At 36.0% G+C, this 11829-nt stretch overlaps 1 protein-coding gene across 2 annotated transcripts; it reads left to right on the top strand.

Annotated features, from left to right (window-relative positions):
• Positions 1-40: 40 nt before the first annotated feature.
• LOC126823647 (uncharacterized) lies at positions 41-10324 on the top strand. 2 transcript variants are annotated; one of them, XR_007681241.1, is made up of 6 exons: positions 41-62; positions 1824-2666; positions 4095-4229; positions 6117-6381; positions 9490-9747; positions 9779-10324. XR_007681241.1 is itself a non-coding variant. In XM_050552606.1 (5 exons), the coding sequence occupies exons 2-5, from the start codon at positions 2266-2268 to the stop codon at positions 9676-9678; spliced, it is 990 nt and encodes a 329-aa protein (XP_050408563.1). In that variant the 5' UTR covers positions 41-62; positions 1824-2265; the 3' UTR covers positions 9679-10324. The 2 variants fall into 2 exon arrangements, 1 of the variants encoding a protein (XP_050408563.1); XM_050552606.1 differs by having other exon boundaries at positions 9490-10324.
• Positions 10325-11829: the final 1505 nt, after the last annotated feature.

The raw sequence follows: 11829 nt of genomic DNA, 5'->3' as shown, positions 1-11829 counted from the left end.
TATCAAAACTGCCAGAAGCTGTATAATTATAATAAAAAGACAGGTAAACCGGTTGGTCACAGGTGAGTAGTGAAAACGAAAGAAACATTATATCTAAGAGAATCGATGGTCAACCGGTCAATTCAGAAATTCAATGTGCCCTTAATCCCCAAATGTCCGAACCTAGCTCCCCAGTAGCTAAATATAATTAAATAATGATGGTTAAAAGAATTTAAAAATAAAAGGCCGAGAATTAGTATTTACATAGTTGCTTAGAGCGTTAAGTTCTTATAATATAATATTTGTAATCCGATCGGTGGAGATGGTGCAGTAATTCTTATATAAAGAGAATGATTCATACTGTCATAAAAATGGTGATGATGTATTTTATTTATAAGATAACCAACATTATAAGCGTACGGGGCACGAGAACTGAAATGCCCTCACCGATAAAGTTTTAAAATTTAACCGGTGAGTTAATTATAAGCAACTTCAAAGTTGTCCTAGGTTGCAACAGAAATACCACTCTAAGCTGCCCTGAATTCCATTCAAACTGTTGCAACTGCATTCACAAATAATAATCGATGCCCGAAATATGACTCACAAAGTATAGCTAGTGGCTCCAGACAAAGTCTTTTGATTTTTAATCCATATAGTACATCAATTCAGTGCAAATACGCAGCATTCAATCAAAGCAAAAGTAAAATTATTATTTTATTAGATTTCGTTTTGCCAAGATGATATATTGATTTTTTTTTTTTCACTTAATTTCCATGGAGGCTAAAGTGGGTAAACCACTGCCTCGCTAGTCACGTGTTTCGATCTGTGCATTGGCTGAGAAAGTTCATCAGGATTTTCCGAAGTAGTTTCCCCTTGTCAGTTGTGCAGGACGAAGGGTCCGACATGGATAGCTGTCTAGTCATTCGGATGGGATGGAAAACCGAGGTCCCGTGTACACTTTTGCGTGCACGTAAAAGATCCCTTGGCAGTTGGAATTCTATATAAGAGTAGGCCATGGTGCTTCTGCCCGGGCAAAATTTCCGTCATAGTACACTGTATGGCATAATGCCAGTCTTCATTAGCCCTGTCGGAGCAGAACAGTAGGACTTTAAATAAACCCCAATTCATTTTATTTACATTTTAATTAGTGTGACAAAGAAGCCTACTTATTTTCAACCATTTTTGTTAATTACTGATGGTTATGGCCCTTATTTCACTTTGTAGAACCTTATTCCCATTATCTACAAAAGAATAAATATGCGATAACCCTTGTCAACTGCTTGGACGATTTAGCTGCTGTAGGTGAATGTTTTGTTGCCTGGCAATGTATCTTGTCTGGCGCAACTAGGCAGCAAGATTGCGAAGACATAAACATTGCACTGTTTGATTATTTGAATGACTATTTAATTATTTGAACCACTAGTTTATATATTTTGCACATAAAACTAAAATACCAAATCTGAGAGTTTTCAAAATAAGTGGACCTTTATGGTTTATAACATTTTACCCATTTCAAAATGTTCTCCATGGTGGGGACACCACCTGTAATATTCATGTCTCCATATTGAGATCTAGAGCATATACTCACACTATGGCTATGCTACTTTTGACAGCCCCACGTGCACCACTCCTGACTTTGGTGACAATAAAGCTTAAAAAATAAGTAAGTACCTCTGATATAAAAACATAGTAGCATGAATAACATGGCTTATTTGAGATTATTAGTTTGACACAAGATCTCGAATAGACTTCATTAAATAATATAAGTCTTTTTTCGTTTTGAACCCAAAAGTAGTACAAATTTGCATACAGTATATAAATAGGTATATTTAACTTTTTTTCAGAGATAAAACAGTCCAGTATTTATTAGGATAATTATACATGGTGCATTTTAAATACCAAGATATCCGTCAACTGCTGATTCACATACTGTTCATAAATGCAGATAGTGAGCACTTGCTGATTCAGATACTGTACTTAAATATCAAGACAATGAGCACCTGCTGATGCAGATACTGTACATGCTGATTCAGATAGTGTACATAAATATAGAAAAAGAATGTGAGCACTTGGTGATTCATATACTGTACATAAATCCCAAGACAGTGAGCACTTGCGGATTCAGATACTGTACATAAATACCAAGACAGTGAGCACTTGCGGATTCAGATACTGTACATAGAGACCAAGACAGAGAGCACTTGTTCATCCAAAAAAGATCATATTCTACAGAATATTGGGGAACTATAATTTAGATAGACAGATCTTGTCTTAAATGAATTAATAATGAAGTTGACCATGAGAAACACCAGTCTGGTCAAGATATGCTGCTATTTAATACTCTTTGTTTTGGGTGTGGAATTTATTTTCATTAATGCAACTCTGATTTGGCTTTTTCTCAAAATCAAAAATGAACTTGCAGCTTTCAGTGAGCTTCAAGATTTCTCAATGGAAAAAGTTTTGAAACATTTCAATATGGAGAAAGCACTTCACTATGGAAAACATGGAGGTTTTGTAAACATAATGCAAGAAACCATTGAGAGAGTGTACATGGTAACATATCCTCCACAGACCAAAACCAGTAAAGAACCACAAATCAGTTTCTTTGGTATTGATTTCTCTCAAAATAGGGAGGCATCTTTATTAATAAAGAGAATAAATTCGAGACGGAACTTTCCATATAAAAGGTATAACTTTTTGCTTTTATTTATTATCTATTTGTTTTAAGTGCCCATATGCGCGTTACAAATTAGATACACACATGAAATCAATAAACTAAATTAAGTCATCAATATAGACATTGATGAAATCTGATGAAATCAAACTGAGTCTCTCTCTCTATATATATATATATATATAACAATCCCTCACCATTTCGAGGGGGGTTGGATGGCTGAATGGTTTTCTCCGGGTCCTCCAGTTTCCTCCCACTGCTAAAGACACCTACGCGCAAGCGAATTATTGAAATAAAATTGAACCATGTGTTAGTGGAGGTTAAACCTCTCTCTCTCTCTCTATCTCTCTCTCGCCCTCTCTCTCTCTCCCACCATTTCGATTCCATCCAATACACCGGCATTTACTGTCAGTTTCAGAAGAGAGAACTCAACTTTTCAACTCAAGTCTGGAAATAAGGCATATACAAATATCACAAACATTGTCAGACACAAGTTCAGACTCATTCTGCACAACATTAAATGAAATGAAATGAGGTTTAACGTCCTACTGTTCTGCTCCGAACTGGGCTAATGAAGACGGGCATACGCCATACAGTGTGCTATGAGGAAAATTTTGCCCGCACAGTGGCACTACGGCCTACTCTTATATCAAATTCCAACTGTCAAGGGATCTTTAACGTGCATGCCAATGTGTACACAGGACCTTGGTTTTTCATCCCATCCGAGCGACTAGACAGCTGTCCTTGTCAGGCCCTCCGTCCTGCATCATTGACAAGGGGGAAACACGCCGGAAAATCTGGATGAACTTTCTCGGTCAATGCAGGGATTGAAACCCGATCTCCAGGCTAGCGAGCCAGTGTCTTACCCACTTAGCCATCGTGATCCTCCATTCTGCACAACAAGAACAATCTACTTCGAGAACAGATCTCTGCCCTGAATGGCCGCCATATCCAAATATTGGTATACCGGTACTATTCTGTAATGTGGTTCTACACCGTTTCACATGTCACATACGCACAACAATTAAATAAACATTGGAATAAATACTTCTCAAAATCCTTGAAGGATACATGTACTTAATGTTTTGACTGAAATCGTCGATTTATGACTTAAAAATGTCAGTCAACTAGCTTAGAATCTGTTCTCAAGCGGAGGCTGCGGAGCTAATGTTAGTCAGACTGCATATGTTTAGTATGACACAATCCATTATGTCTAGAAAAGATTTGTCTTTTTAGTGGGGATCACATGGCTAAGTTGGTAAGATGCTGGCTCGCTAGCCTGGAGGTCATTGCATTTCATTTGTCTTTTTAGTGTCATGTAGTAGTTCAGTTGTACCTGATATTTTTTCTGGTACAACTTAAATCTTTTATTCCTGGCCTGCAGCTACACAATTGTTTGTTTTAAATTGCATATATAAAAATATTGACATGTTTATTTCAGGTTGATTGTAGATATCGGAGCTAATGATGGATTATTATCAAGTAATTCATTTAATTTTATTCAGTGGGGATGGAGTGCTGTTTTAGTGGAACCACAGATCACAGAAATTCAAATGGCTAAAGTTAATACATTTAGGTAATGTGACTCAGTGAGTAAGGCGCGAGCTGACTAATCAGGAGGTCCTGGTTTCGATCCCAATGTTGGTTGAGAAAGTTCCCAAGGGTTTTCCAATGTAGTTTCACCTCATCAGTGGTGCTCCAGATGGGACAATGAAACCTTGGAGTGCAAGTAAAAGAATGCTTGACATTTGGTTGAAGGATAGGCCGAAATTTCTCTCACGGCTCAGGGCATGGCTTTTGCCATCAATCTGTTTCACAGAGATCTTTTAATATCTCTGTTACAGATGACTGTTTCGGCGCGTGACGTCACATCACGCGGCGTCAATCATTGGCTCAATAGCGCGTGCATTGTTTACATAAGACGTTACTGATTCAGGCTAAATGGTGAATTTTACTTATTTTAATACCCATTTACACTAAATAGGAAATGATTTTTACCTACAAACAATTCAAACGTATTTATTTATTTTTCTAATAAATGAAAAAAATGTTTTAGAATTTAATTTGACGGAAGAAAAAAGTTAATATTTGGGACTCATTAAGTTGCATCGATGTCATCCTTATCAGTGATTGTAGCGAAAATTTACTGCTGATCAGTGTGCTTTGCCATGTAATCAGAAATGTTTCAATTACAGGTTACATCTGATAACTTCAAAATTTGTAATCGATTACAGCTATTGCTATATGATTACCCCATGTTAGCCTAAAAGATTGTGAAAGTAGACTATTTTCGTAGGGGAATCGGGAGAGCCTAGTTGTCTAGAGTGTTGTGCTTTGAGCTCTCGCGGTCACCTCAATCTTGTGGTCGGGATTTCGATCCCTGGTGTGCAAGTTCTCAACTTATCCTGCCACAGGAAAGACCCCTGCACGTGGTCTAAGATAATAAAAGTGAGACAACTGGTCTGCAATGTCACCCTCGGTGGAAGTGGACATTAAACACTAATAGAAGAAGAAAGCACTATTTTCGTTAACAACATTACAGCAGCAACTTGAGTGGGCCTTCTGTCTTTAATACAAAATCAACCAATGTCATAATTTTATCAGATTGGGATAAAAGAAATGAAATAAAATGGGGTTTAACGTCCACTATTCTGTTCCAAGCTGGGCTAATATAATGAAGACGTATGCCCGTACAGTGTGCCATGAGGGAAATTTTGCCCGGACAGTGGCACTACAGCCTACTATTATCTCGAATTCCAACTGTCAAGGGACCTTTTGCATGCATGCCAATGTGTACACGGTACCTCGGTTTTCCGTTCTATCCGAACGACTAGACAGCTGTCCTTGTAAGGCTCTCCGTTCAGCATCACTGACAAGGGAGAACCACGCCCGAAAATCTGGATGAACTTTCTTGGCCAATGCAGGGATCGAACACCCAATCTCCAGTTGGGATAAAGGGTTAAAGGACAAATATTTGTGTCAGTCATTATCACAGACTCTCACAGTCTCATATAACAACTTTTGGTCTTCGAAGGAATTATTAGTGAGCAGATATTCGCCCGTTTATCAGTTATCGCTTGTTATTTCAGTCAATTATATAGAAGGATAACTCATGTTTTCCTTTTGCTTTCGTCATTTACCTTTTCTTCAATTCTTCGTTATGCATCTATCATAATAATGATCTTTGTGTCAAAATTATATTTGGAACATATTTAACCAGTTCTATCACATATGTGATAATGACTGACACTAATATTGTCCTTTTAAGTGAAAGGGATGCAGTGGCACGTTTTGCATCATAAGTTTCTGCTCCCCCTTGAGTTTTTGATCTTCATTACTTCATACTCATATTATTACTTAAACAGTGGCTCAGATATGCTATAAATTGACTTGCAATCCAATACGTCTTTATGCATTCCACCATATTTAGGTATAGACAGATATATGAACTTGCTTTTTTCAGATACGTTGACCCATACAATGATAAAAGTCAAAATGTCAGTTTTGTAAGAGCAGTCGTTGGTCCAAAGAACGGAATAGAAACCTTTGTGCTTACATCCAAATCATTTTTCTCTGAGAGCCATATCTATAATCCAGACGAACGGCTTACCAAAAAAGACATTACTATACAAGTTCAAAGTTATACAGTAGGAGAGATAGCCAAAATGAATAATATCCCAAAATATTTTGGAATTTTATCTATAGATGCAGAAGGGTCCAGTTATAAGGTTAGTAGGGTCATTCCATGTCAAGTGGGTCAATTTTCAGAAATTTGGGAAATTGGCCCCCTCAAAAAAATCAGAAAAATATATATGTTATTGTATATGCAAAAACTAGGTACTGTGCAAAATTTGTGGTCTGTAGCTTGAAAATTGACTGAGATACGGGCATTTGAGTAAAGATATACAGCCCAAATTTGGTAGCGTTAGAGAACTTTGTGTGTAGATTACGAATCTGCAATCAGATGACAGGTGAGAACTAGGTGTCGGATGCTACTAGGTCATGAAAACCGAAAAAAATTTGGTGTAATTGCATTTTTCTGGATTTTGTAGTGCGCCAGGAGCTACAAGGTAATAGATATAGACCCATATTTTGGCCTATCCAGAGATTGCTGGTAGTGCTACATGAAAAACATATAAGAATGCATCAATCTTCACTAGATTCCCAGAAAATATGGTTTTAGAGACAAATTTTTTAAAATTGCCTCGTATTTTCGAGCCGATAGAAGCCTGGTAGATGGGTTAATGGGTTAAAATCATTTGAGTAATGGCGGCTCACCCATTTTGAGTAATGGCGGCTACGCCCATTTTGGCCGAAATCCCCAAAATTGGGTGGACCGTTTCTCAGGAACTGTTAGTCGGATCAAGCTAAAATTAGTAATATCAGTTTTTTTAGCAATAATAAACATATAAACCAAATTTCAGCAAAATCAAAGGAGGTACGGCTTAACTCATTCGGTGATAGCTGACATGGAATATATGACCCAAAACACAGATTTGAAAAAATCAAAAAAATATTGAGATGGCAAGGGACAAGAATAGTTTTAACATATGTATTATGTTAGAGACATTAGTATAGAAACTATAATTCCACCAAGTTTCAGATTTTTAGGTCCTCATATACGCGGGTTCTATCGGCTCGTAAATACAAGGCAATTTTCGAAAATTTGTGTCTAAAACCATATTTGAGGCCAATTTTCTGGGAATCTAGTGAAGACTGGTGCATTTTCATATGTTTCTTATGTGGTACTACAGGCAATCTCTGGATAGGCGAAGATTTGGGTCTATATCTATCACTTTGTAGCTCTTGGAGGACTCTACCACCAACCTGTAATCTGATTACAGATTTGTAATCTACACAAAAAGTTCTTTAAGACAACCAAATCTGAGCTGTATATCTTACTAAAAAGGCAAAAATAAGATATCTGAAACTCGAGTAAATTATTGATACATATTTTGTTTCGAAAACTCATCAGTAACTCAAATGCCTGTATCTCAGTCAATTTTCAAGCTACAGACCACAAATTTTGCATAGTTTCTAGTTTTTGCATGTACAATAACATATATTTTTTCCAGATTTTTTCGAGGGAGTCGATTTCCCACCCATGACCCACTTGACATGGAATGACCCAGTAACGATTGAGTAAATTTCAGAAATTGAAATAATTCCATTCTAGACAATCCCAAATCTACAAAAAAACTGCTTTAGAGCATTATCTACTGCATAACTGATTCTTTTAAACAAATTGTTAGTCCCAAAATGACCTAGTTTGTGTCGTGTGGACAGTAAACCCCATTTTTCTCTCTCTCTTGCCGTGATCCATCTATCCATCATTATTCAGGAACATTCTAAGACATTTTGACAGACTTAGATGAAACAGCTATATATATATGTTATAACTCATTGTGTATTTTATTGTTTGGTACCGATAATCATTAACTAACCCCCATCACCCACCCCGAGCAGTGAAGCTGCCACTGGGTGTTAGCATCCAATACCTACTTCTCATCTATAAATCCAATATTTTTAAAGGGCATTTATTAGTGAAAGCAAAATATAATAACAGACAGCTGTATGGATAACATTCACTAGGTTCATCATTGCTTGATAATGGTGAGACTAACCTTATAGAAACGTTGTAGTTATTAAACCTATTGAATGTCATCCATACGGCTGTCTCTTATTATTCTATAAATCCAGTTGAACATGTATAAAGAGTAGAAGGCAGAAATAGATGCTGTACCAACAGAGCATATTACAGACATAATTTAAAGATGGGTTCCCAGAAAAGTATTTATCGGGTGGTTATTTCCAATAAAAGTATGGCAATTTTGGTATATATGGAAAGTAGAGATATCCAATCTTACTCGAAAAATACTGGATTCCCCGAAAAACACTCATGGAGCGTATACAGGACAAAAATGTATGGGTTCCCCTAATCAACAACCCAACGGTTCTGAATTTCTGCATGCGTGATGTCAAAGGTCACACACGAACATTGAGCGCTTGATGAACAAGTTGATAAACTTTATGAGGAGTTAGATGTACAACACTTTCTGAGATAAAAATGACGGAAAAAGACGCGGGTAGTGGATAATCCGAGAATTTAATTAGGATTCGATATTTGTAATAAATAGTAAACGATTAAAGACAACATCGTCGTATGTATGCAATGAATTCTCCTCTGACTTCCAAGATGTGACGTAAACATGACCTGGTTTGATCGAATTTTAACAGCAGGGCATTCCTTTGCAATTACAATGTTTGAGAAGGATTTGAAGCATAATTATGACAAATTAATTAGTTTGAATATGTTTTTAGCCCATATATACCATTATATCACCCAGTTTGTACGCGGGAACCCATCTTCAAAGATTATATAAATATATTATTAAAGATGCATTATGTAAGAGCTAAAACAGCCCATTACAGGTTTTTATCTTGACAAGCCTATAATCAACTCTCTAGACCATTGGAAGGCAGAGATTTAAACAGATTAAAACACGGTTTGCCATTTAATGAATTAATTTTAAAAATGGAGAAGCAAGACTGAGTTTACAAGTAACATTGCTACGATAATAAATAATCTATGTCAAATTTTCAAACTGACAACCTCACACAGAATAAAGTAATTTGAATGAAATTTTCAGTATATTCATTATTTCATTATCCATTTTTGAACTATTCTAGTAAGAACGGCCAGCTCTTTATCTACATCTTACATAATGCATCTTTTATGTGAGAAGGCAAAAAGACTCAATTTTTGCTACTACTTAGATTTTGTAATTTAGATTAGGCTTATCATATGATTATTTTATTTTTTAATTTTTATTCAGATTTTAAAGCAGTGGTTACTACTTGGTTATAGACCAGCATATATTATATGTGAAACTATACACGAAAAACCGTTGGAAACTTATTATAAAGCAATGGTAGCTAAGGGTTATCGTATAATGTCTGAAATTGGCTGGAATGTGATATTTGAATACCAAGAAGATGTACATGATGATGACAATGAATTCTGAAAATCAGAAGGTGGTGGTAACATAGATCTCATTTTGGTTTGGATATTTTGGGATATTTATACCCCTAACCTGTGACTGGACTTTTTGACCATTTTAATACCTGAGACAGGAGATAATTTTACAAGTCTGCTTCCTGCTTTTTAGAATGAAGTTTTGTAATCAAGTGCAGTCAGAACATGAAATCCTGTGTATAACTTTGTCAAGTATGCAACAGTTGCAGCGGAAATGAAAAGTGGTGGGTCTACTAGGAAACCAATGAAACTTTAGCTTCAGCCATCTTATCCTGGAGCGGACCTAGAATTGACTTTAGTCTACAGTGCTTTAAAAAGTTAGGTCTAGAATAGAGAAGTTATTATATTGGATGAATAACCACTGTAATAGCCAAGAGAGAGAGAGAGAGAGGTCCACTTCACACAAACCAGGTCATTTTGGGACTAAAATGGTTCAATGTTATATCAATAATTTGTGTGCGCATAAGGGGCCTTTTCTTTAAAAAATAACATGAGGTTTAAAAGACAACTATGCCTCTTGACTCAATTACAGACCTTTTATGTTCTCAAGCCCATGCTTAAGACCATACTTGTTTTAAGATTTTGTACAATTATAGGCCTATTAATGTTAGATAATATAGAACTTTTTTTACTTAGACATTTTTCATATTTTATTATTTTTTTAAACTTAACATGCAACATAAATTTTACGTATCATATACACCGGTATAGGGTAGCCGAATTTAAATAAAAACTTTAAATAAAAGATTTATTCTCCACTTTAACTTCTCCTTAATAATGGTGTATTAAAATGGGTTTATGAGAAATACATTGAGCGTTTTAAACGTAGAAATCCGACACCCTGTTTGACGTTAATTATTATTATGAATTAATACTGTGACATTGTGATTCAATTTCATTGATGCAAAGCATTAATTGTGATATCACATATGCCTATATCATTATCTCGCGCTGACAATGGATAAAGCACACGACTGTGACACTTTTCTCATTTTTTGAAGAAAGCAGGGGACTATTAAAATCGGTTCGTTCGTCTGTATGTCTGTCTGTTCGGCTCTCTGTCCGTCCGTCCATCTGTCTGTCTGTCCGTCACACTTTTTGGGACACAATAACTCTCCTCCTAATTGAGCTAGCTTGTTCAAACTTGATGTAGGTGTTTTTTAGGTCATTGCCTTGATGGAGTTCAAAAGTGAGCATTTTCTGCTTATATAGTTTTATTATATCAATACCTTGACAAAGTTCGATAATGAGCATTTTCTGCTCAGGGTAAGCAGGGCGATAAACAATTTGATTGGTCGAGACTTTGGAACACAATAACTCTCATTCTAATTGAGCTAAAATGTTCACACTTGCTGTAGGTGTTTATTAGTTGAATGCCTTGTGGAGTTCGAAGATGAGAATTTTCTGCTTAGGGTAAGCAGATATAAGCAATTTGATTAGTTGATGCTTTGGGACACGATAACTTAAGTTCTAATTAAGGGAGAGTGAGGACACTTGGTGGATAGTTTTATCACAATACCTTGACTAAGTTCGATAATGAACATTTTATGCTCATGGTATAGAGCAATAAGCAATTTGATTGGTCGAGACTTTTCAACACAATACTCTAATTGTTCACACTTGGTGTAGGCATTCATTAGATGAATGCCTTGATCTAGTTTGATGATAAACATTGTCTGGTTACGGTAAGCAGAGATAAACCTTAGAATGCCTCGTTCTGCATTTTTGTCCAAACATGGCAAAAACTATTAAAATTTTTGCCATAATTTTGCCAAGTTGTAAAGTGGTAAAAACAAAATGCCACGTTTGTCTGCAGTTCCAAAACGTATTTTTGGGGTTTTTTTTAAATTGCCATGTTTTTGGAACAAGGTATTTTGTCCAGAACGAGGCTGATCACAAGCTTGGATACACCATTTGTCAAAAGGGTTGGGGTGGGGTTCAGCCAAACCAAATATACTGTTCCTGTTTTTATATAACAAACGACGCATGTATGATGAAATCATATCATGTATGTTGCGCCAATTACATATAATTTCATAAGATATATTAAATATAATATCGTTCATTATATAAAAAATGGAACAGCATATTTGTAATTAATAATATTCAAAGGCCTAAAAAACAATTATTGAGTTCGCTC

The sequence above is a fragment of the Patella vulgata genome, chromosome 6 (assembly GCF_932274485.2).
Source record: "Patella vulgata chromosome 6, xgPatVulg1.2, whole genome shotgun sequence".
NCBI lineage: Eukaryota > Metazoa > Mollusca > Gastropoda > Patellidae > Patella > Patella vulgata.
Note: the sequence above shows the minus strand (reverse complement) of the source record. Positions and strands in the feature narration are given on the sequence as shown.

What these genes read in the sequence shown, in the direction of transcription:
- LOC126823647 (XM_050552606.1), top strand. Translation starts at nt 2,266, where the DNA reads ATGAAGTTGACCATGAGAAACACCAGTCTGGTCAAGATATGCTGCTAT. An exon ending in CGGAACTTTCCATATAAAAG is followed by an intron (nt 2,667 to 4,094) that starts GTATAACTTTTT and finishes TGTTTATTTCAG; the next exon opens with GTTGATTGTAGATATCGGAG. An exon ending in CAGAAGGGTCCAGTTATAAG is followed by an intron (nt 6,382 to 9,489) that starts GTTAGTAGGGTC and finishes ATTTTTATTCAG; the next exon opens with ATTTTAAAGCAGTGGTTACT.